The 25,446-nt window shown below is 48.5% G+C and overlaps 2 protein-coding genes across 17 annotated transcripts in view; both read right to left on the bottom strand.

Moving 5' to 3' along the window:
• LOC111944645 (olfactory receptor 14J1-like) overlaps positions 1–24,515 on the bottom strand; it is an 86,428-nt gene extending 61,913 nt beyond the window's left edge. The window contains exons 1-4 of one of the 14 annotated variants that reach the window (XM_086865111.1): positions 24,334–24,515; positions 22,838–22,906; positions 12,558–12,626; positions 9,901–11,516 (exon numbers count right to left, since the gene is read on the bottom strand). The gene's annotated coding sequence lies outside the window, so the exon portion shown is untranslated. Of the gene's footprint in view, positions 1–9,900; positions 11,579–12,557; positions 12,652–22,837; positions 22,932–24,333 lie in introns of those variants that run through there. The other 13 variants (XM_086865104.1, XM_086865109.1, XM_086865101.1 and 10 more) reach the window with 13 other exon arrangements.
• On the bottom strand, positions 5,192–11,134 carry LOC147649103 (olfactory receptor 14J1-like). 3 transcript variants are annotated; one of them, XM_086865123.1, is made up of 2 exons: positions 7,731–11,134; positions 5,192–7,617 (listed from the first exon to the last, which is right to left on the bottom strand). In XM_086865123.1, exon 2 carries the CDS (start codon positions 6,585–6,587, stop codon positions 5,655–5,657), a length of 933 nt encoding a protein of 310 aa, XP_086721249.1. In that variant the 5' UTR covers positions 6,588–7,617; positions 7,731–11,134; the 3' UTR covers positions 5,192–5,654. The 3 variants fall into 3 exon arrangements, with proteins under 3 accessions (XP_086721249.1, XP_086721250.1, XP_086721251.1); XM_086865124.1 differs by having other exon boundaries at positions 5,192–6,610; positions 7,829–11,091; XM_086865125.1 differs by having other exon boundaries at positions 5,192–6,610; positions 9,901–10,013.
• Positions 24,516–25,446: the final 931 nt, after the last annotated feature.

The following is a 25,446-nucleotide window of genomic DNA, read 5'->3' as shown; positions in this document are numbered from 1 at the left end:
CAACAAAAAGTGTTAGTTTAGACCCAAAAATGAGAGTTTGGATTAAAAAAACAATGGGAGTCTGACACTAAAAGATCAACTCAGGTGAGCCAATGGCAGCTGGGGGGAAATTTGGGTCAAAAAGGGGAGATTTGGGATGAAAAAGGGGAGTTCGGGCCAGGAAAAAGGAGTTTGGGGGCAAAAAGGAGACTTTTGGCCTAAAGAAGGAAAATTTGGCTGCCCAAATGGGAAGTTTGGACCAAACCGGGGAAATTTAGGATCTAGTGGGAAACTTGGACACAAAAAGCGGAATATGGGTCCAAAACCCAGAAATTTGGGCTGAAAAAAGGAGAATTGGTGTGCCCCAAAAAAAGAGAGGTTTGGACGCAGAAGGGAGAGTATTGGCAATGAAAGGCAGAATTTGGGCCCAAAAAAGCAGAATTGGGGTGCTCAGGTGGGAAATTTGGACCCCAAAAAGGGAAATCTAGGCTCAAGAAAGATGAATTTGGGTGCCCAGATAGGAAATGTGGACCCAAAAGGGAAAATCTGGCTCCTAAAAGGAACAGTTTGGGCCAAAACTGGCGGTTTGAGCCACAAAAAGGGGCAGTTTAGATGTAAAAATGAGAGTTTGGATTATAACAATGGGAGTCTGATGCTAAAAGGTCAACCCAGGTGAGCCAATGGTAACTAGGGGTTAAATCTGTGGCAAGAAATGGAGATTTGGGATGAAAAAGGGAAGTTTGGGCCAAAGAAATGTGGAGATTAGGTCAAAAAGTGAGAATTTGGGCTCAAAAGTGGGAATTTGGGGACAAAAAACAACATGGTGGTCACTCAGGTGGGACATTTGCACTCAAAAAGTAGAATTTGGGCCTAAAAAGGGGGAAATTGAGCACTCAGGTAGAAAATTTGGATGCCAAAAAGGGAAACTGGGTTTAAAAAATGGGAATTTGGACCAAAAAAAGGTGAATTTGGGTGCCCAGATGGGAAATGTGGACCCAGAAGGGGAAATTTGCCTCCCAAAAGGAACAGTTTTGCCCAAAACTGGTGGTTTGAGCAACAAAAAGGGGCAGTTTAGATGTAAAAATGAGAGTTTGGATTAAAACAATGGGAGTCTGATGCTGAAAGCTCAACCCAGGTGAGCCAATGGCAGCAATTTGTGGCAAAAGGGGGAGATTTGGGCTGAAAAAGGGAAGTTTGGGCCAGGAAAAAGGGTGTTTGGGTCCAAAAAGGGAAATTTGGGCCAAAAAAGGGGGAAATTGGGTACTCAGGTGAGAAATTTGGGCCCAGAAAGGGGAGTTTGTGTCCAGGAAAGGAGAATTTGGGCCCAAAAAGGGGGAATTTGGGCAGCCAGATGAGACAACTGTACCCAAAAAAAGGGGGAATTTGGCTCCAAAAGAAAGAGTTTGGCCCAAAACTTGGTGTTTGAGCAGCAAAAAGGGGCAGTTTAGATATAAAAATGAGAGTTTGGATTAAAACAATGGGAGTCTGATGCCAAAAGGTCAACTCATGTGAGCCAACGGCAGTCAGGGGGGAAATTTGGGGCAAGAAAGGGAGATTTGGGATGAAAAAGTGGATTTGGGGCCAGAATAAAAGGAAGTTTGTGTCCAAAAAGCAAGAATTTGGGCCTAAAAATGCCAAAAAAAATTGGGTCCTCAGATGGGAAATCTGGACCAAAAAGTGGCAATTTGGACCAAAAAGGGGTAATTTGGACCGAAAAGGAGGAATTTGGGCACTCAGGTGAGAAATTTGGACCCAAAAAGTGGAATCAAAAGGAGAAAAAATAGGTATGTGAATGCCCAGATGGGAAATTTGGACCCAGAAGGGGAAATTTGGTGTTAAAAGGGAGAGTTTTGGCCTAAAAAAGAGGAATTTGGGTGCCCAAATGGGAAGTTTGGACCAAAACAGGGGAATTTGGGATCTAATGGGAAACAAGGACACAAAAATGGGAATATGGGTTCAGAACTCAGGAATTTGGACCAACAAAGGAGAATGGGGTGCCCAAAAAAAGGGAAGTTTAGACCCAGAAGGGGGAGTTTCGGTGCTGAAAGGCAGAATTTGGGCCAAAAAAAGGTTGACTGGAAGCTCCCGGAGTGGCCTGGCTGGCTCAGGGATGAGGTTTCTCTTCACTCTGGTTTCCAGCCAGCAGATGTTTGTGGGGTTCACTGATTTTCTTCAGGAATTCCAGTCTTGGCAAGCGAGTAAAGAAATCAGGGGGGGACTCTCTCCCTGGTTTGCATTCCACAGTTTATTTCTGTGAAGGGGAATCCAAAGGGCGAAAGACAAAGGATTTGGGGTCTGGGGGTCTCTTTTAACAGGGTTTCTCGGAGGGAGGGAACATCAGAGAGAGAAACAATTATTTTTCACAGCTAGTACATCTTAGAAACTTTCTACAAATCAAGGTTACACACACCAAGATAAGAAATAACAGACACCAACTTCTTCAAATGGCCACAAAGGTGTAGGAGTATTCTCCACAGAGGGGCAGAGGGGCAGAGAGGGGGGCTTGGTTTCCTGGCAGCACAGGGGGGAAAGAAAGGGAAGGTAAGAATGCCCTCTCAGCTTCCACAGCTCAGAGGCATTCTGGGACAGGAAAAACAGAGTTACAAACTCCCGGGTTGGAAAGAAGGGTCTTTCTGCTGTCACCCCCGCGCTTTCCCGGGCCACCGAAACTCCAAGCAGCTGGAAATGCCAGCAGGGTCTTATCTTTACTCTATCCAGCCTCTGGCCCTGGAGCTGAGGAGAAAAACTTCAGTGACCATGGGAACCTGACTCCAGGGAAGCAATAGGAGAAAGAGAAGTGTGGGGGGGAATCACAACTAAAATAGGGGAAAAGATCCATTTCAAGCTATCAACTACTAACATCAACTAACTTAACAACATTCTAACAACTTTACCACAACTAAAGGTGAATTTGGGTGCCCAGATAGGAAACGTGGACACAAAAGGGAAAATCTGGCTCCTAAAAAGAACAGTTTGGGCCAAAGCTGGGGGTTTTAGCAACAAAAAGAAGCAGTTTAGATGTAAAAATGAGAGTTTGGATTAAAACAATGGGAGTCTGATGCTAAAAGACCAACCCAGGTGAGCCAAGGGGGAAATTTGTGGCAAAAGGGGGAGATTTGGGATGAAAAAAGGGGATTTGGGGCAAGAATAAAAGGGAGTTTGTGTTCAGAAGTAGGCATTTTGGGCCCCAAAAATAGGAATTTGGGTCCTCAGGTGGAAAGTTTGTACCTGAAATGGGGACTTTTGGCCCAAAAAGGGAGAATTTGGGCCCAAAAATGGGGAATTTAGGCACTCAGGTAGGGTGTTTGGATTGATAAAGAAGAATTTGGGGCCAAAAATGGGGACTTCGGTCCCAATAAAGGGGAATTTGTGTGCCCAGATGTTAAATCTGGAGCCAGAAGTGGGAATTTGCCTCCCAAAATGGACAGTTTGGCCCAAAACGGTGGATTTGAGCCACAAAGAGGGGCAGTTTAGACCCGTAAATGAGATTTTGTTTTAAAAAAATATTAAAGTCTGATGCTAAAAGGTCAACTCAGGTTAGCCAATGGCAGCCAGGGGGGAAATTTGGGGTAAAAACGGGGGATTTGGGATGAAAATGGGATTTTGGACTCGGAAAAAAAGGGGAGATTAGGTCCAAAAGTGAGAACTTGGGCTCAAAAATGGGAATTTGGGGCCAAAAAAGAACATTTTTGGCACTCAAGTGTAACATTTGGACCCAAAAAGGAGAATTTGGTCCTGAAAAGGGGGAAATTGAGCACTCAGGTGGAAAATTTGGATGCCAAAAGGGGAATCTGTGTCCAAAAACCAGAAATTTGGACAAAAAAAAAAGGGAATTTGGGTGCCCAGATGGGAAATGTGGACCCAGAAGGCAGAATTTGGTTCCCAAAAGGAAGAGTTTGGCCCAAAACGGTGGATTTGAGCCACAAAGAGGGGCAGTTTAGACCCAAAAATGAAAGTTTGGATTAAAAAAATAATGGGAGTCTGATGCTAAAAGGACAACTCAGGTGAGCCAATGGCAGCCAGGGGGGAAATCTACAGCAAGAATGGGAGATTTGGGATGAAAAGGGGAGTTTGGGACAGAAAAAAATGGGGTATTAGGTGAAAAAGGGGAGAATGTGGGATCAAAAGTGAGAATTTGGGGCCAAAAAAGAAAATTTTGGGCACTCAGGTGGGATATTTGGACCCAAAAGGAGAATTTGGGCCTTAAAAAAGGGAAATTTAGCACTCAGGTGGAAAATCTGGATGCCAAAAAGGGGAATCTTTGTCCAAAAAATGGAAATTTGGACCAAAAAAAAGGTGAATTGGGTACCCAGATGGGAAATGTGGACCCAGAAGGCGGAATTTGGCACCTAAATGGGACATTTTGTCCCAAAACTGGGGGTTTGAGAAACAAAATGTGCCAATCTGGATCTTAAAGGGGCAGTTTAGATCTAAAAAAAAGGAATTTGGGGCCAGAACAGGGAGTAATGAAACCAGGAGCTTGTAATTAACTCATGTGTGTGGACATGATTATAACTTGAATCAGCCCCACACTGGATTTGGGGCTGAGCCCAGGAGCCTCAGGCACTGAGAGAAGGGTGAAGAAGCTGCTCCAGGAGTCCAAAGGCAAAGTGCAAGTCCCTTGGAGCATCAGTGGCCCCAGGGAGGGCAGGGAGTGGCAAAGGCTCCCCAGGGAGTGGGGAGAGCAGATCCTGGAGGCCAGGGCTGCAGGGAGCCAAAGGCTGTGAGCAGGAACTGCAATGCTGAGCAAGCCCTGGCTGGCTGGAGGCAGCAGAAAGGCCAAGCCCTGAGCCCAGGCCTGGCACAGCAGGGCCTGTCCCTCACGGGGGGCTCGGGGCTGTTCCTGGGGCAGGGGGATGTGAGGGGCAGCAAGGACAAATGCCATCAACCTGGGGGACCCTGCAGATCCTCATGGAACCAAGGGCCAGCGTGAGCCAGCAGGGCCTGACGCAAACAAGAGGCCCCTGGGAGCCTGCGGGGCTGCAACAGCCCACAGCACTCCAGTGATGGCGGCAACCAAAGGCTCCTTGACTTGCCTTTGGTGCACGGGACAAACCCCAGCAGATATTCTCAAGGGACACAGGGGCAAAGAACATTCTTAGTTGCAAGGGACCCCCAAGGACCAGCAATTCCAGCTGTCAAGTGAATGGCCCACACAGGGATTGAAGCCACAGCCTCGCTGATATCAGCACCATGCTCTGACCAACGGAGCTCAGAGGTGAAAACCACACAGAATTTTATTGGCAAAGTACAGAGAACCAAGGAACTTGGGCAAAGCATTTAATACAACATCCAGTTGAACATAAAACACTTTCCACAGCAGTGACTGCATTAAGCTAGCCCATTTAACCTGCAAACCTTTAACCCTTGAGGTGTTAAGGTACCCAAAATCATTCACTGCAGAGCCAGAGAAGCACTGAGGAATGATCCTGAACACACAGGTCAGGGCAGGCACTTGTTTTTATTTAAAAGCACAAGGTACAGACCTCTGGTCGGTCTTTGTGTTTCAAAAGAAAGGTAGATATTCATGTAGAAATGCAAAAAGTAATACTACAGTATTTGTAAAACACACAACAGTAGAAAAAGTTACCAATGAATAAATGCACAATTAGGGAATAATAAGGCTGAGATTCCAAAGAGTTACACTCAAAAGGCTCTGCAGCAGAAATGAGAGTTTAATACTTCTGAAAATACAGAGTCATCAATTTTCTCAGGGCAGCCCTGAGCTCCTGGTTCCTCAGGCTGTAGATGAGGGGGTTCAGGGCTGGAGACACCACCGAGTACAGAACTGACACTGCCAGATCCAGGGATGGGGAGGAGATGGAGGGGGGCTTCAGGTAGGCAAATGTGCCAGTGCTGAGGAACAGGGAGAGCACAGCCAGGTGAGGGAGGCAGGTGGAAAAGGCTTTGTGTCGTCCCTGCTCAGAGGGGATCCTCAGCACAGCCCTGAAGATCTGCACATAGGAGAAAACAATGAACACAAAACACACAAGTGCTAAGGAGGTAGTAAAAATGGAAACCCCAAGTTCTCTGAGGTAGGATTTGGAGCAGGAGAGCTTGAGGATGTGTGGGATTTCACAGAAGAACTGGCCCAGGGCATTGCCCTGGCACAGGGGCAGGGAAAATGTATTGGCTGTGTGCAGCAGAGCACTAAGAAAGGCACTGGCCCAGGCAGCTGCTGCCATGTGGGCACAAGCTCTGCTGCCCAGGAGGGTCCCGTAGTGCAGGGGTTTGCAGATGGACACGTAGCGGTCGTAGCACATGATGGTCAGCAGGAAATACTCTGCTGAGATGAAGAACATAAAGAAAAAGAGCTGTGCAGCACATCCTGAGTAAGAGATGGTCCTGGTGTCCCAGAGGGAATTGTGCATGGCTTTGGGCACAGTGGTGCAGATGCAGCCCAGGTCAGTGAGGGCCAGGTTGAGCAGGAAGAAGAACATGGGGCTGTGCAGGTGGTGGCCGCAGGCTATGGCACTGATGATGAGGGTGTTGCCCAGGAGGGCAGCCAGGGAGATGCCCAGGAAGAGGCAGAAGTGCAGGAGCTGCAGCTGCCGCGTGTCTGCCAGTGCCAGCAGGAGGAAGTGGCTGAAGGAGCTGCTGTTGGACATTTCTTCACTCTGGGCATGGTGGACTGTTGAAAGAACACATTGAAAAGCTGGGACAGGTTTCCTTGAGTCAATTCTATGCTATTTTCTTACAAATTTACGCAAAATTACTTCTCTTTCTTTGAGGAAATTTTGCTTGGTTTTTTATTTATTTTTGAGCCTGAGTTTTGCTGCTAAGTTACTATTCCTTTCTGTGAAAGGCCAGAAATCCTCTTTCAGCATTGCTCTCAGCCTGAGCACTGGGGAGCCCAGAGGGAAATCAGGGCTCCCTGTGCCCCAGGGCAGTCAGACCTGCTGGTCTCACACAGGAGCCCTTTGATCATTACACCTCCCTCTGTTTCAGGGTGGCTAAACATAAAACATGCTTGAAAAAAAAAAGCAGGCTTTTTAAAGGCTCCAATTTCTAAATTATTTTCCCTATACATCTTTTTGTCTCTGTGCAGCTGGACAGGGAGGGATACCCAAGGCTGCTCTGGCTCTCTGCCTGAGGTTGTGCCTATTGGGAGCTGTTTCTCTCTATCCAAGCCTTGTCCCTGCCAGTGCTCCCGAACCCAGCCCAGCCCTGGGGGCTCAGCTCTGCCTGGCACACCCCTCCCAGCACAGGCACTGCCCAGGGCCATCTCCCTGCCAGCAGGGCCTTAAGGGCAGCTCAGACAAACAGAGATGCTGCAAGCCAAGGTGCTGCTGCTGCTGGCTGTGGCTAGAGGAGGCTGAGGAGGCACGTTGGGAGGGAGAGCTGAGGCAGCTCTGCTCATGCCCAGGGTGACAGTGCAGGAGTCTCAGTGACACAGACCAAGCTGACAGCCCCTTGCCCTTTCCTTTAGGAGAAAGCCGAGAGCAGCCCTGGCCATGCAGCACCATCTCCACAGCAGGAGGAATCTGCCCTGATGGGGCTCGCTCCTTCCCCCTCCAACTTCTCCCCAGCGCCCACGGGGAGCTCCCAGGCAGGCTGAGAGCTGCCCCTGGCAGGTGGTTGATGCCCTGGCCTGGCAAAGAGCCCTCAGGGCTGCAGGAGCTGCTCTGCAGGACAGCCCTGGGCAGCCCTGGCTGCAGCCCCAGCTTCAGCCCCTGCAGCCGTCCCTGGCAGCAGGAGCCGTCCTGCCCTGTCCCTCTGAGGGTGCCCAGGGCAGCCCCGCTCTGCAGCACATCCTCCCCAAACCACAAACGGCAGCAGAGCCATCCCTACAGTCATGTCAGTGCTGTCATGGGGCAGCTTTAGGAGATCCCCGCAGCCAGAGACTTACTGTGCCAGCAGCTGGGAGCATTTCTCCATGAAGAAGCTCAGACTTGTCCTTCCAGTTGCTTTAAGGCACCCAGGTACCTGCAGGCAGCACCCTCAGCCCTGCTGGGCTGGGGGAAAAGCTGCTCATCAGGAGAAATGCCTTTTTGAAGCTCTTCTTGGTTGCCAGGAGCTGCCTCTGTGCCAGGAGCTCAGCCCAACTCAGCAACAGCACCAGGATTTTAATGACCCTCTCAGGGCTTTGGTGTTGTTTCCACCTGACTCAGTCCCTGAGAGAGTGTTTAAAAAACTTCTCAAGAACTCAAAGTTAAATTGGCACTACAAAGTTTCTTGAAGTTTTAATGGGTCCCACTGAGGGACACGACTGGGAAAGTGTCCCCAGGTTCCAGGGACAGCAGAACACTGCAGGCACTGATGACATGTTGCCCTGAAAATTCAGCTTCTGAGCTTGCTGACATGTTTTTCTAAAGACTTTCCCAGGACAGGAACTGTAAACATAGATATGTGTACATTCTTTCTGTTACACGTCTTGTGATGGGCATCTCTCATGGCCAGTGCAGTGAGAAAGTTTTATCCTGACCATCCAATCCCTGGCCGTGGTCAGAAGCTTATAAATCCTAGGAAGAAAAATAAACTCTCTCTTCTTTTCACCACACCTCAACCTGTGTCCATGTGATCTATTCATCTTCGGCGGCAACAGGGACAATCAAGGGAAAGGTGTCTCTGGTGCTGAGCAAAGCTGGATGTGTTTCAGGAGTGCAAAGGGCCAAGGGCTGAGCCCCAGCCCCTGGCAAGGCAGATGCTGTCCCTCCCTCATTGCTCAGGGCTCTTCCCGGGCCACTGGCATGTGGGGATGTGCAATGCCAAGGGCAGCACCATGGGGCGGCCCCTGCCAGGCTGCTGAGCAGGGACAAGGAGGCAATGAGGCCCCAGGGCTGCCAGGGTCACTTGTCTCCTCCTCATGGCTCAGGCCCAGGGCCAGCAGCCATGGCCAAAGGGCTGCACAAGTTGCCTCTGGCAGGGCCTTGCAGCTGCTGCCCATCCCTGTGCCCTCTCCAGCCCAGGCTGCCCTACGGTGTCCATGCCCTGCGCCTCTGGCCCTGCAGGCTGTCGTCATCCCCCGGCTGCCCCAGCTCGCTGGGCCCTTCCTTTGTGACAGCTCTGCGTCCTGCCTGCCTCTGCCTGGCCACACAAAGCCTTGGCCTTGATACCAAAAGGGTTAACTCAATTTTTACTGTGCCTGTGAATTTCTAGCACAGGAACATGCAGGGCCTGCCTTCCCAGCAAGGATGGTTGGGAGACAAGGAGAAGACATCTGGCTCAAGGGTGCAGTGATGGGAAAAACAAGGACTGAATCTGGGAACTCAGGGTGTGGTTTTGTGGAAATGGGTAAATTGTAATATGCATTTAGCCACTGTATAAAAGCAACACACTGGGAGAATCACATGTCCATGTCAGGTTAGGAGTTATCCCATGTTGGACCTCAGGCCTGAATAAATCATGTGCCTCTTAAACACCAAATTAGTGTTAAGGAGACTTACTCTGATGTTTCTGAGCCTTGCTGATGGTGGGGCCTCACAGAACCAAGGAGTCAGCTGTGACACTGGGCAAACTCATGGAACAAAGGGTCCATTTTGACACAGCAGAACCCCACGGAACCAAAATCCATTTTGGCACATTGGGGCAAATTGTGACACCATGGAACTGCACGGAACCAAGGTGACCATGTTCTACTACAGAACCTCATGGAACAAAGGGCCCATGGTGACACTGCAGAACCAAGGAGACCATGGTGACACTATGGGGCATCATGGAACCGAGGGTCCATTGTGACTCTGCTACCAAAAATGGGAAAAAATAAAAGAAACTGCTTCACAGCAAGGGAGCAGTAAGAAGCAGCATTCTTTATTCAGCCAGTTGCACAAGGGGGAATAGCTCTTCCCAAAGGTGTGCATGCTGGGTACAGGAAAGTTCCTGCTTGTGGACTGTATTTTACATCCATATCCACTGACTGTCACAGAATAAACATACATATGATAATAATTTCTCTGAAATCATTAATATATTTTCTCTTACCTTCATAGCTGTGTTCTTCTGTCCTGGGCGTCTCTTTGGTGGTCCCTGGTGCTTGGTGATGTCAGAGTCAGACCTGACTGACCGGTGAGCTGGTAAAAGTTGGCACAACTGGAGCTGGTTGCTTTCCAATTCTTACACAATGGGCATGGTGCAGTTCCATGGGCCAGGGGGTTTTGAAGAACAAGAACTGTGTGCTCACCAGCTGGAGATGGTTTTTCATCTGGTAACATCCCCCCTTGGAGGCTTGTGAAGCTTCTCTTCTCTTCAAGCCTTGCTAAGCCTCCCATCTGTGGTGTCTGCTGGAATTCCATGCCCTCCCCATCCCACAGCAGCCCTGCCTTTCCCTCCTGCAGCCTTGGTCTCCAGCACAGCCATGGAGGCTCTTTGGGCTCTGGACTTTTCCTGCAGCTACCAAGGACAGCTGAGCTCTGCCCTGGCCACAGCCAGCCCTGGCCAGCACAGGCCATGCACAGCAATTCCTTCTCTGTGCCTGGCCTTGCAGCCAGCCCCGGCAGCGGCTCCGTGGCCCCTTTGTGCCCCGCTGGCCCAGCCATGGTGGCCCAGCCCCTGGGCAGGCCCAGCCCAGGGCAGGAGCATTGCGGGTGGGCACGGCCCCTGTGCCGTGGTGCCCACAGCAGCCCTGGGGCTCTGTGCCCCATGGCCTCCCTGCTGGGCAGCCTCTCCCAGCTCCTGCAGAGCCCGTGGCACCTGTGGGCCTGCACACACAGCCCTGCCCGGGGCTCTGCCGGGCTCTGGGCCAGCACAGAGGCTGGGCAGGGCTGGCCATGGCCACCAACAGGCCCTGAGCCCTGCAGGAGGATGGAGCTGGGCCACAGCCAAACTCAGCCCAGGCCAAACCTGGGCTCAGCAGCCAGGGCTGGCAGCACCTGGGGACAGAGCCCGGCAGTGACAAATGTCCTGGGCCCCCTCCCTGCTCTGCTTGTGCCACCAAGGGCACAGAGCAGCCTCCTCTCTCGGCCACTTGCCTGTTTTCAATCCCTTGCCCTGTAGGCGCTGGCCCTGCCCCACAAGGCCTGGGCTGAGTCCTGTCCCTCACGCTCACACAGGCTGAGATGGACACTGCTGGTTTCTCTGGCAGGCTCTCTGAGCCCAGCCCAGCTCCCTCCAAGCTGTCCCAGCTGCCCTGAGCTCTCGGCAGCAGCCAGGGCCTCTCCCCAGCACTGCCCAGCCGGCTCTGGCCCCACAGCTCTGCTCAGGGCAGGCTGCTCTGGGCACTGCCCCACGGCCTCAGCCCCTCTGCAGGGCACAGCAGCAGCTGCAGCTCAGAGAGGCCTCAGTCCCAGCCATGGGGGAAAGTGCCTGGCCAAAGGAAAAGGAGGCTCCCTGGGTGCCCTGCTCCCCTCTCCAGGAGATCCTGGCAGCTCTGCAGCCCCTCCTGCCATCCCATCTGCCCAGGCCAGCACCACAGCCCCGGCCTTGGGGCCCTCAAGAGCTGCTCCTGCTCCAGGCCCAGGGCCCATCCCAAAGCTGGGGCAGCCACAAAGCTGTGTCCATTGCTGGTCATTCCTGCTCTCATGAGGATGGATCCTCAGCCACTTGGAGGTTGCTGATGAATTTTACTTTTCCACAGGCCTCTTCTTTCTTGAGCTCTTCAGCTGAGAAATTCAGTGACAAAGGCTCATTAACATTTGTTCAAATCACCCAAACAAAACAAGCCCTTGGGAAAAATTCAAGTCGTCAGTTCTTCCGTGGTTAATTAGACAAATTTCAGAAGCGTATTCAAAGTAAATCTACTGTACTGAAAACAACTGAGATGTAATTGTTTGGTCCTGTTCAGTTTTCTTTTTCTGTTTCTAATCCCCAATTGATATTAATCCCCAGCACCCCCTCATACAGTCTGAATAGATCTGAAAATAAACACCCCTTATGACTGATGATCAATCAGACTTTGTCCCTACCCCCACCCCACCATTTCCCCCATCCAGCCCCTGGGACTCAGAGCAGCCTTGTGCAAATCTGACAAACCATGGCTGTGCCTTCATTTCCCTATGCTCCAGTGCAGCTCATTTGGAAGTTTTCCCACTAAAGTTATGGAGAAATATTAAAAAGAGCTTCTAAGAAATGCACATTCCTGTTATAAAGGATGTATTTTATTCCTGCTCTCTTTGGAGCAGAGGAGATTGCAGCATTCTGTGATTGATATTGACCCAGGGTCTCTCCTCTGCAGGTCTGGCCTGCTCAGAGAAGCTGTGCCTTGAGGTGTGAGCCAGTGTGGACAACCTTGCTCCACATTCCCTAACCCCAACCTCTGTGTCCTCCCTCACCTGGGACCTGCTTTGCTTGGAGAGCTGCCTGCACTCAGGCAAAGAGGGCATTTTCGTTTTTCTTTTCTTTTTTTTCTTTTTTTTTTTTTTCGCAATCTAAAACTCCCAAGTTTCATTGTTGAAAACAGACCCACTCCTCAAGTGTGTGCCAGCCCAAGGTGCCACCAAAAGCACTCCAGACCTGCCCTGGGCCAGCTGTGAGGGTGGATCATCATCCCAACCTGCACTAGGCTGTAAGAAACAATTTTGAGAACCCGGATGCAAGTGTTAAACCTTGGTTAGCGCTTTGTTGTAAACCAGTTCAATTGTTTCGTTGTTTATCCCAAGTTCAGGTTATTAACTCTTTTCTTGTTATGTATTAGCTGTACTTACCCTTTGCTGTCATGTCTTTGTCCCGTCGGGAGATCACCGCCACTGCTCCCCAGAATGGCGTCCCCAGCCCTGAGGAGGAGGATGACACAAGGGCCTGGACGTAAATGAGAGAGACCAGAGACACACAGGATGCACACAGACTAATAAGACTCCGGAAACAACGAGCCACACTAAAGAGAAGAAATCAAGACAGCACCACCGAATGGGGAAGACCCAGAGGAGTCCCCTGACTTCCTCCCAAAAGCTGACAGCACCAAGGGGGAACTCGACCAGGGTGACATCCCAGACTCTGAGCCAAAGAAGACGAGCATTCCTGCAGACTCCTGTGAGGACGGAAGCTCCGACTCTGCTGTGTGGCAAAGTCAACCTCCTCCTCCACTGCGTGGAATCTGGGAGCAGTGGCAGTGTGTGTGACCCCTCGGGCCTCCACCCAAGCTGATTCTTGGAATAAAGGCATTAAAAAGGACCTCTAGTCCTGCCCAATTTATTTCAGCTGGGGGCTCGTCTGGGATATCCACACCAGAAGAGGACACTGGGGACAGGACAGCCGCCTGCCTCGCTGGACCTCTCGGGACAACCGGCTATTGACTGGGCGGAAGAAGAACAGCCTGGGAAATCGACGTGGAGTAGCACCGGACAAGTGAGTAAAAGCTGGTGGCGGGAGTAAGGGGGTGAGCGAGTGAGTGTGAGAGTGAGACGGGGGCTGGCAGCTCGGACCCCCAAAGCGAGGGTGGACCCCTAGTACCGCGCTTCCAGACTCCCATGAGGGGGCCAGCCAGGAAAGGGGGGAAGCGAAAGATCCAAAAGGAGTGATTGAGGCCCTCCTAAGGGGTAAGGAGGGACCCCACCCTGGGCGTGCAGAGGAAGATAGGTGTGTGTGTGGCACACGCAAAAGGGTAGGCCCCCGTGTTAGGGCCAAACACTCTAGCTAGCTTTGGGCATCCTGAGGGCTGAGACACAGGAGAGAGTGGCACATGCCAAGAGTACAGGGTGCCCCGTGGCACTGCTGGCACCAAGAGCCCATAAAGGCCCCATTCCCCAGGGCCGGGCCAGACGTCCCGCGAGGGGCTGTGTCGCTGTGACCGCTCTAGGCTGGGGCGTAAACCCACTGGCAGAGGTACAGAGAGTACCGGGGTGGGGAGTCTGCGGCGTTGGGGCAAGGCAGCAACTTCACACAAACACAGACATATACACACACACACACGCACACTCACAGACACACACACACACACTCACACACTCACACACCCACCCACACACACACAGACATACACACACACACACACACACTCACACACACACACACACACTCAGACACACACACTCACACACACACCCACACACTCACACATATACACACAAACACACACCCACACACCCACACACCCACCCACACACACACAGACATACACACACACACACTCACACACACAGACATACACACACACACTCACAGACACACACACACACCCACACATCCACACACTCATACACACAGACACACACACAGATACACACACACACTCACACTCACACATATACACACAAACACACACCCACACACTCACACACCCACCCACACACACACAGACATATACACACACACACACACACACTCAGACACACACACACACACACACTCACACACACACCCACACACTCACACATATACACACAAACACACACCCACACACCCACACACCCACCCACACACACACAGACATACACACACACACACTCACACACCCACCCACACACACACAGACATACACACACACACACTCACACACACAGACATACACACACACACACTCACAGACACACACACACACCCACACACTCACACACACACACACACACACACACACACACACACACACAGACACACCCACACACTCAGACATACACACATACACACACACACACACACTCACACACTCACACAGACACACACACACACACACACACACACACACACACACACACTTCTCTTAGCCAAGACCATTCCACCAGGGAGGGGTGGCCAAGCTGCACGGGCAGTGGAAGGCTAGGGAAAGTCAGGGGAGTCTTCAGGTACTGCTTTCCTCCCGGAAAAAAGTAAGTCGGTCACGGTACTAAAAACTAAGACAGTCTCGCTCCTGACTAGGGGAGGTTGAGCCCGGTGGGAAGCAGACAGGGGAGGTCTTAGGAGTACAGTGCTAAGGGCCCTGTCAGCATCAGAGGAGTGCTTCGGGCACAGGCGGGGGTCTAGGGGGGGTAACCACTAGGATTGCACCCCAGGATCGGAGTGGCACGCCTGCTCCAGTCTTGGATCGGAGTGGCACGCCTGCTCCAATTTAGGAGGAGAAGTGTGAGAGATTCAGTTAAGGAAAATTGGTGTCAATAATTTAATTTTAAGTTGAAAAGGGCCAGATGAGTTGGGTTGTTTAATTATTGGGTTACCCCTCTGTAATTTCCTGTTTCGTAGGGGCACCTTAAAATTTTACAGAAAGGCCCAACTGTTGAGTTACCGGTTTGTAATTTTCTGGTTAAGTAGAGGTGTGAAAAGTTAGGTGTGAAAAGAAATGGAGAAGTGTTATAGTAAGACGGCAACGTCCAAAGGAGGGAGAAGACAGAAAGTGAATAATATTTCCCCTAGCAGCCCTCTTGGGCAGCTATTAGATCAATGGGAGAGTTGTGAATTTACAAAAACTCCTGATAAGATAAAAATGATACATTATAGTCTGGAGGTCTGGCCCAAGCTAAATATACAAGGAGGCTGGCCATGGTGCAGGACAAAAGATCTATGGATGTGCACCCAGTTAACTCAGTATCCAAGAACAAGTGATGGGCTAGACCCCGAGCAGTTAATTTATGCTGAGTGTTGGTTAAGAAATGCTGAAAATGAAGAAAAAACAAAAATTTGTAAACTAAAGAAAGGAGAAGACCAAGAAAGGGAGAGAAAAAAAGGGAAAGATAACAATAGTAAGGAATGGGATGCCCTCGATCATTTACCTCCTCCTCCTGTAGTCCACCCAGCTCCTCCTCCCGTCTATCCTACCTTACCTTCAGCTTTATCTCCAACTGTACCCCATTCTCTAATTGCTCCCAAAAGAGATCAAGGTCCAGATACCACTTCCTGGCCTCCCCCAAACTCTGCTCCTACTACTCTGAGCCCTGTTGCCTCTACTCAAACGCTGCCCATTGCAAACCCTGCTTTACCCGTTTCTGGTACTGCTTTCCTGAACCCTCTCTTAAACACTGACCAATCTTCTCCTCCTCATCTTCCAGCCCTGGGTTCAGCCTGTTCTCCTTCCTCTACCACAGTACCATTACCTCCTCCCAGCTGGGGAATGAGCCTCTCTTCCCCCAGCTCTGGCACAACACCTGACCCCATACCCGCTGTTGCTGAGCAGACAAAAAACCTGGTAGAGGGGCCTTACTCTCACACCAGGTCAAAAACATCACAAGTAGAGAAATTATTCCCTTTAAGGGAAGTTCCAATGCATGGGGTGCCTGGGGGAGTAGGATTTGTGAATGCCCCTTGACAGCATCTGAAGTTAGAAGTTTTAAGAAAGACTTAGGTAATCTAGGGGAAGATCCAGTAGGCATATCCCACCAGGCTGATCAATTTCTAGGACCCAATGTTTACACCTCGAAAGAGATGAACTCTATCCTTCACATACTTTCCCCAGAGGAAGTCAGATTAATTCAAGCTGCAGGAATAAAAATCTGGGAAAGGGAGAATAGAGTAGGACCACCAGGAGATCATAAAGTGCCTATAGCAGACCCCGGATGGGACCCTAATTGGGAAGAGGGCCAGAGAAGTATGGAGGATTACAGATTCTTAATAATCAGAGGAATAGGAGAGTCTGTCCCCTGGGGTAGTAATACCAAACTGGGGTTTGATGGCACCCAGGAAAAAGATGAGTCTCCGGCAACTTGGCTATACAGACTAAAATGGAACTTTCAATTATACTCCAATATTGACCCTGACAGCTTAGAAGGCCAAGTGCTTTTAAAAGTTCAATTTGTAATGAAATCATGGCCAGATATTAGGAGGAAATTAGAAAAATTAGAAGATTGGCAAGAAAAAAGTATAAATGACCTATTAAAAGAAGCTCTAAAAGTTTATTTAAAAAGGAAAGAGGAGAAAACGAAAGCAAAGGCAAGAATCATGGTGGCAGTAGCAGGAGAAAGTGTGGGGGCAGATAAACCAAGCCTGGCAAGCAAGCCAAAAGGGAGCAGACAAGGAACACCTAAAGGGAGCAAGGAGGTGGATGGGTTAGAAAGAACAACTCTGGACAATAGAAAGTGTTATTATTGTGGGGAAACAGGTCATGTAAGGAGGAACTGTAAGAAGATGCATACTGATGGAGTGAGTGCAAGGGAGCAAGATACCTCAGAAAAGATTTTAAGAGGAGATGATTAGGGGTGTCAAGGACTCTCTGTGATGAGGGACCCAACAAACCATCAAGAAGAGCCCATAGTAAACTTTGAGGTGGGTCCCCAAAGCAAGAAATTTGAATTCCTTGTAGATACAGGTGCAGACAAATCAACAATTAACAAATTACCATTAGGAGTCTCTACTGGAAAAGAGTATGTGAGGTGCTAGGTGCGGAAGGGAAGCCGTTTAAAGCTTCAGTGATTGAGAATTTTGAAATAAAAGGTAATTTTAAGCAATGCTGGGCAGATTTTATCTATCTACCCAACCTAGAGAATAATCTACTGGGAAGAGACCTACAGGTTCAGCTAGGAGTAGGAATTATTCCACAGGGTGGGAAAATGGTAGTGAAAATAATGAAGTTAACTCAAGGTGACATAGAAGAAATCAATCCGAAAGTGTGGGCTGAAGAGGGTAAATATGGATATTTAAATATTCCACCAATAAAAACTGAAATACAAAAGGATACCCCTCCAATCAGAATTAAACAATACCCCATTTCCCCAGAAAATAAAAAGGGCTTAGCTCCAGGTATCGAGCAGTTATTAGCAAAGGGAGTATTAGGAACATGTATGTCCCCACACAGCACCCCCATTTGAGCAGTCAAAAAGGCAGAGGGAAATACGGATTAGTTCAGGATTTAAGAGAGATCAATAAGAGAACCATTTCCAGATACCCGGTGGTACCTAATCCCTACACGCTCCTTAGCCAAATCCCCACCGAACACGCGTGGTTCACAACAATTGACCTAAAAGTGCTTTTTGGGCTTGCCCCCAGCTGAGTCACGTCGAGACTGGTTTGTGTTCGAGTGGGAAGATCCGGACAAGAAAAGAAAACAAGAGTTGAGGTGGACCCACCTTCTGCAAGGGTTCACAGACTCCCCCAACCTTTTTGGGCAGGCTTTAGAAAAACTCCTAGAGCAATTTATTAGTGAAAAAAGTGTCCAAATACTACAGTATGTAGATGATATACTAATTTCAGGGGAAGAGTGAGAAAAAGTTAGGAATACCAGTATTCAGTTATTAAATTTTTTGGGAGAAAAAGGTCCCAGAAGAAATTACAATTTGTAGAAGCAGAGGTCACCTATCTGGGACATATAATTGGAAAGGGATATAAGAAATTAAGCCCAGAAAGGATTTCTGGCATATTAGCAATACCAGCCCCAAAAACAAAGAGAGACCTAAGAAAATTGTTAGGTCTGATTGGATATTGCAGGTTGTGGATCGATGAATATACACAGAGTGTCAAATTTCTTTATGAAAAATTAGTGAGCTCTGAACCTGTAAGTTGGACAGAGGAAGACAAAGAACAGCTAAAGAGGTTGAAGGAAAAATTATCCTCTGCCCCAGTTTTGAGTTTACCGGAGCTAAGAAAGGAGTTTAAATTGTTCAGGAACATCGAAGGGGGAGTGGCTTACGGAGTCTTGACACAAGAGGGGGGGGATTTAAAAAACCTGTAGCTTATCTCTCCAAATTATTAGACCCAGTAGCAAAGGGATGGCCAACATGCTTACAAGCCATTGCAGCAGCAGCTATCCTAAATGAAGAAGCCCAGAAGCTGACCCTACAGGGAAAGATCGTGATACATACTCCCCATGACCTTAAAACTGTGTTGAGCCAAAAAGCCCCACAGTGGTTAACCGATTCAAGACTGCTAAAATATGAAATTATTCTAATAGAAATTTGAAAATTTGGAACTAGTCCCCTCTAACTGCCAGAACCCAGCACAATTTCTGAGTGAACACCACTTAAAGAACCAGAACATGATTGTCTTGAGCTGACAGACTACCAAACTAAGGTGAGGGAAGATCTGGAGGATATTCCCTTGCCCTATGGAGAAAGATTGTTTACAGATGGTTATTCCAGAGTGACAGATGGGAAAAGGGTCTCAGGGAATGCCATAATAAATGGAAACCAGATGCAAGTAGAGGAAAGGGGAAAACTACCTTCTAGTTGGTCAGCCCAATGTTGTGAACTGTACACCCTGAAAAGAGGATTAGACTTGCTGGAAGGAGGCCAAGGAACTATTGACACAGACTCAAAGTATGCGTTTGGGATTGTACATACTTTTGGGAAGATTTGGGAAGGTCAGGGATTCCTATATTCAAAAGGAAAAAACTTAATTAATGAGGAATTAGTGAAGCAAGTTCTAGACTCCTCGATGAAACCAGCAGAAATAGCTATAGTACATATAAAAGGGCACCAAAAGGGAAACACCATAGAAGCAACAGGAAACCAGTTAGCTGAGCAGGAAGCAAAGAAGGCAGCTTTAGACTCAGGAGATCCAGTAAAAGCGTTAGCATTAAAAGAAACTCCAAACAAAATAGAAGAAGAAAAGGAGCTGAACTTTAGTGAGGAAGAACTGAAACACATAAAGGAACTGGGGTTACATCCAGGAGAGCATGGGGAATGGTTAACCCCTGATGGGCGCAAATACTTGAACAAAGCCTTAGCCTGGAGAGTTCTGACTGAGTGGCACGAACTCACCCATTGGGGAATTCAAGGATTATGTGATCACTTTTTAAAAGACCTATGTATTGGGGTATATAACCCAGCCAAAGGAGTCACCCAGGGCTGCATGGTGTGTCAGAAGGTGAATCATAAAGCAATGAAAAAGACTACAGCAGGGGGTAGAGAATTGGCTCTAAGACCTTTTCAAAATATTCAAGTAGATTTCATGGACATGCCCCCTGTGCAGGGATACAAGTATCTGCTGGTGATAGTAGACACCTCACACATTGGGTGGAAGCCTTTCCAACAAGAAACAAGACAGCCCAAATGGTCTCGAAGATAATTTTAGAGGAAGTAATTCCCCGATACGGGTTAGTGAATAATATGGATTCAGACCGAGGTCCACACTTTGTGGCACAGTCATTACATCAAATCATCAAAGCATTAGGTATCAAATGGAGGCTACATACTCCATGGCATCCCCAAAGTTCAGGAAGAGTCAAAAGAATGAATAAAACTCTTAAAAATGTACTAACAAAATTGATTGAGGAAACAAAACTCAATTGGTTTAAATGTTTACCTCTTGCCTTGTTGTGTGTATGAACAAGGCCTTGGTCTGACTTGCGGGTATCCCCCTACGAAATGATGTTCAGGTTCCCCTTCTTATTAACACCCTAGAGCACTGGAGATTACCTCGAGGGAGAGGATGCAGTCCAGAGATATTTGAGGACTATAAGTAAGACCCCAGAAAATCTCAGAAAAAAGGGATACCTTCCCCAAACCTCTCCTCTAGACACCAATGTACATTAACATTAACTCTGGGGATTGGGTATTGATAAAGTCCTGGAATAAAAAACCATTAACTCCAACATTTGAAGGACCATTCCAAGTACTTCTCACAACCCATATGTCGGTGAGGACCCTGGAAAAAGGTTGGACCCACGTAATCAGAGTGAAAGGATCAGTCCCTCCTCCAGAAGGAACTCTGGACTCAACTGCAACTTCTACAAGCTCTCCAGAGTGGGTCGTAGTCAGGCAACCTGAAATACTCAGATTCACTCTCAAAAAGAAACCTAAAGACAGATTGATAATAGACAGTGATACAAACTGGGAACAACAGTTAAGTGAAACAGTTTGTAGCAGTTGTTAAAACAGTTTTACCATATTGTTGTTAGAATGGTTTTGTAATATTATAAGCTTGTAAGCGAGTAGTAAGAATTACTGAAAAGGTTTTGCTATAGTGTGAGTTTAGAGAAGGTGTAAAAAGGGTTCTCAGAACAAGATCTCCAAAATCTCCTCCGAGGCATTTCCTAAGCTATTCCAAATTGACAGGGAAATAGAGAAGGAGTTAGCTCAAACAAAGACCCAGGACCTTACAGTCTCCCTGTTACTAGGAGGCAAGACTGGGTGGACTGATCAAGGTGATGGCCCATACCAGACTCCTAGGAGGATATGTGATTTTTATGCTCTTTGGAAGCACCATGAGTAATGGGGCAAGCCCCTGCACCAAATGTTATCATCTCCTGTATGATGGGGAAGACTTGGTGTCACTGCTAAGGGTCCACACTGACATAAACCTGAGCTGCATAGATCCTTCGCAGCTGACTACCTGTCAGGAAGAGGGAAAAGTTTATTGGATGGCCCAAAATACTGCCTCTTATAGGCAATGTTTACTTGGAGAATGCCCTGCTGGAGATACCTGGCTCTGCTTTGAGTGAGAAACTAATCAAAAAAACCTAGTAAAACAGATAAAAGTAAGAGATGAACTTAAAGACAATTTAGAAATATCTACTGGGAAGAATTTGTTTATTGACCTAGTAGAAAGAATCAGCAAAGAATTAAATCTAAAAGACTGTTGGGTGTGTGGGAGCACTCAAATGTCAGAAATTTGGCCCTGGGAAGGGACCAGTCTAAGCCCCTTAGAAATCCTGAAGTGGAAACAGACCAAACAAGAATCAGGAATTGTAAAAACAAGGGGGAAGGAACAATGGAACCTAAAGTCAAAAATAATTGGGGAAGAATTCATTACAAGAAAAGGAAAAATGTGTAAGACCCCAGCTGGAAAGATGGTGTGCAAAAGGTATTTAATAATTAAAGATACAAACACTAAATGGGTCCCCTGAGAACCAAACAGGTATTGGTCCATTGGAAAGAAGGAGAAGGGATGTATCTATCATGAGGATTATGGGTTGCATGATTGTGCTGAGAATGGAATAAACCCCTTTTGGGGAATAAGGGAAATGTCTAAGTATTGGGAATTTCCATTTACAACAAGCAACAACTTCTGGGAAGCCCCTGAGAATCTATTTTGGATTTGTGGTGACAAAGCATATACCAAATTACCTGAAGATTGGGCAGGGAGCTGCACAATAGGGGTTGTTAAACCTGCTTTCTTCCTGCTCCTGAAAGAAGCTGGATCCACCTTAGGAGTACCTATATATGATGATTTGAGGAAATCCCAGAGAAGAAAAAGAGATACTATTGAAGTAGGGGTGACCAAAAATGGAAGGGAAAGATACAGACCCCTGAAGAAATAATTAAAATGTATGGGCCAGCTACTTGGGCCCAAGATGGGTCCTGGGGATACTGCACCCCAATTTATATGTTAAATTGCATCATTCGACTTCAAGCAGTACTAGAAATAATATCCAATCAAACCAACATCGCCCTTGATCACATCAGTGATCAATTATCCCAAACAAGGTCAGTCATACACCAAATTAGGCTGGCTGGAGATTACTTATTGGCAGACGAGGGAGGAATCTGCGGGAAATTTAATTTTTCAGAGTGCTGCCTAGAAATAAATGACAAAAGTGAAGTGATCAGAAATATTTCAAAGGAAATTCGTAAAATAGCATATGTGGGAACACAAGAGTGGACACCTTTAATAAACACCAGTTGGTGGGATGAGTTCTGGTCAATGAAAGGGCAATGGTGGAAAAAAGCAGCATTTATTACGGTATGTGCATTAGCAGGATTGACATTCTTACCATGTATACTCCCTTGTCTGGTTTGAATAATTACCTATATAACTCAAATAAGTGCCTCAGCCCAAGGAGCAGTAACCCCACTACTGGCCCAACAGAAAATTATGAAAATAGAACGCCATGAAGTGCAATAGAAATCTATTAATAGAAAATAGAAGACCATGAAAGTGAAAAAGAAATCTATAACAAATATCAGAAGTTGCAAAATTACATTTGCAAGAGCCAGAGACTGCAGATTGATGCAGATTCAAGTCTGATCAAAACCTAAGAGGGGGGGTATTGTAAGAAACAATTTTGAGAACCCGGATGCAAGTGTTAAACTTTGGTTAGTGCTTTGTTGTAAACCAGTTCAATTGTTCTGTTGTTTATCCCAAGTTCAGGTTATTAACTCTTTTCTTGTTATGTATTAGCTGTACTTACCCTTTGCTGTCATGTCCCTGTCCCGTCGGGAGATCACCGCCACTGCTCCCCAGAATGGCGTCCCCAGCCCTGAGGAGGAGGATGACACAAGGGCCTGGACGTAAATGAGAGAGACCAGAGACACACAGGATGCACACAGACTAATAAGACTCCGGAAACAATGAGCCACACTAAAAAGAAGAAATCAAGACAGCACCACCGAATGAGGAAGACCCAGAGGAGTCCCCTGACTTCCTCCCAAAAGCTGACAGCACCAAGGGGGAGCTCGACCAGGGTGACATCCCAGACTCTGAGCCGAAGAAGACGAGCATTCCTGCGGACTCCTGTGAGGACAGAAGCTCTGACTCTGCCGTGTGGCAAAGTCAACTTCCTCCTTCACTGTGTGGAATCTGGGAGCAGTGGCAGTGTGTGTGACCCCTCGGGCCCCCACCCAAGCTGATTCTTGTATTAAAAACATTAAAAAGGACCTCTAGTCCTGCCCAATTTATTTCATGGCCCACTGCAAGGGGCTGTGGCCATGGACACTGCACTGACCCCACTGCTGGGTTTGGGTTCCATGGCAACTGGGAGAAGTTCAAGTTTCCTTGCAAACAGTGGGGAGAACTGGGACATACTGGGGAACACTGGGAATGCTGTGGGAGACACTGGGACATACTGGGAGTGATACTGGGGAGGGCTGGGACAAGCTGGGAACATGAGGAATGCTGAGGGGGAACCAGGGTGTGTTGGGATGGACTTGGGGGTACACTGAGACATACTGGGACAGACCAGGACACACTGGGCGTGACACTGGGGGATACTGGGACATACTGGGGACACTGGGAACACTGTGGGGAAAACTGGGGGACACTGGGGTGTTGTATGGATGACGCTGGGGGGAACTGGAAAGGAATGGGAATGAACTCAGGTGTATTGGGAGGGACTGGGCTCTACTGGGAGGGTCTGGAGGAGCACTGGGGTTGAACAGGGCTGTACTAGGGATGAACTGGGCTGTACTGGAAGGGCCAAGAGGGGCACTGGGGTTTTACTGGGCTGTACTGGGCTGTACTGGGGATGAACTGGGCTGTATTGGGAGGAACTGGAAGAGTTGAATGTGCTGTTCCCGCCTCTGCCATCACCCATTGGCCATAGATCCCGCCAATCACCGCCCTCAGCCAATCAGCACCGAGCATGAGGGACTCGGGGGCGGGGCCGACAGTCGGCGCCATTTTTCCTTTTTGCCTCTCACTCCCGTCATGCCCCCGCTCCACAGAACCTGCGATCACCCCCATCTGTCCCGTAAGTGTCCCCCAGACCCTCCAGGATCCCTGAGTGCCCCCTCAGCGCCCATTCGGGACCCCCAAAGCGTCCCTGGATCCCCTGAATGCTCCCGACCCCACAGATGTCCGTTACAGCCACTTCTGGGAATTCATCTCCTGTCATTCCCCGCGGCCTCTGAGCCCCTCAGAACACAGTCCCGAGACTAAAATTAGTGCCGCGACCCTCCCCCAAAATACCTGCCGTGCCCCGCGCCGTAAAGAGCCCGTTTAGAGCTCCCGAGGCTCACTCCAAGTGCTCCCGAGCCGTACACGTTCCCCCCGAGGACCTCCAGCCACGGCTCGGACACAAAAGTGTCCCCCAAGGGCCTTCCCGGACCCCCATGGGCCCCTTCCGAGCCACTTCCGGGACTACAGCTCCCATTATGCTCCGCGGCGCACATAGAGCGCCATTCCAGCCGTGACTCCATCTCCCGTCATGCCCCGCGCCCTACCGAGAGCCATTGGAGCTGTGCCTGGAACTCCCGTGATGCTCCGCGGTGCCGTTACACCGTATTATACCCGCGCCTACAACTCCCATCATCCCCCGCGGCCCAGAGAGCCCCGGTAGAGCCCCCCAAGTGCCCGCCCGGACCCCGAAGCGCCCCCAGATTCCCCTCCCTGACCTCCAAGTGCCCCCCTGGACCCCCAGGTGCTGCCCCGGACCCCGAATCGTCCCACAGAATCCCTAAGTGCCCCTCCCAGTGCTCACCCGGCTCCCCCAAGCGTCCTCCAGACCCTGAAGTTCTCTCTGAATTCCCTCCCCTGACCCAAAACTGCCCCAAATGTGCCCCAGAAATGTCTCCATAGACCCCAAAGAAATAAAAATTGGACTAATTAGCATAAAGTGGGAGAAATAGTGGTCAATTCATTATCGAAGAGAATTTTGTTACTTAGAACCAATGAGCAATAATTGTTTAGTTGCTAAAAAGTTATGAATTCTTTTATGGAAATATAAAATTTGGTAGTGAAAACATTGAATAATATAATTATTAAAAATATATATAGTTTTATTAAATAATTATATTTAATTATAAAAAAAAATAAAAATATTTCCAGTGTTTCAAAAGTTCAAGTCCTTTTTATTCCTTTCTAGTGTTTTGAAAAGTGTTGTTCCTAACATATTAGTCCGGGACCTCGGTATAACAAAGAAGGAGGGCTGTATAATTCCTAAGGTACAAGTTCCTTTCCACTTTTGGGGTAATTCACTATATGTTCTTTGTCCACAAATCCAATATATTCCATCAGGGGCTTTCCTTTGTTACTTGTTGTACCTGGTTGTTCCCAATAAAATTTTAGGTTACTGATGGATTG

The sequence above is a fragment of the Cyanistes caeruleus genome, chromosome 28 (genome assembly GCF_971803275.1).
Source record: "Cyanistes caeruleus chromosome 28, bCyaCae1.hap1.1, whole genome shotgun sequence".
In the NCBI taxonomy this organism is placed as follows: Eukaryota; Metazoa; Chordata; class Aves; order Passeriformes; family Paridae; genus Cyanistes; species Cyanistes caeruleus.
Note: the sequence above shows the minus strand (reverse complement) of the source record. Positions and strands in the feature narration are given on the sequence as shown.

What these genes read in the sequence shown, in the direction of transcription:
- LOC147649103 (XM_086865123.1), bottom strand. Translation starts at nt 6,587, where the DNA reads ATGTCCAACAGCAGCTCCTTCAGCCACTTCCTCCTGCTGGCACTGGCA.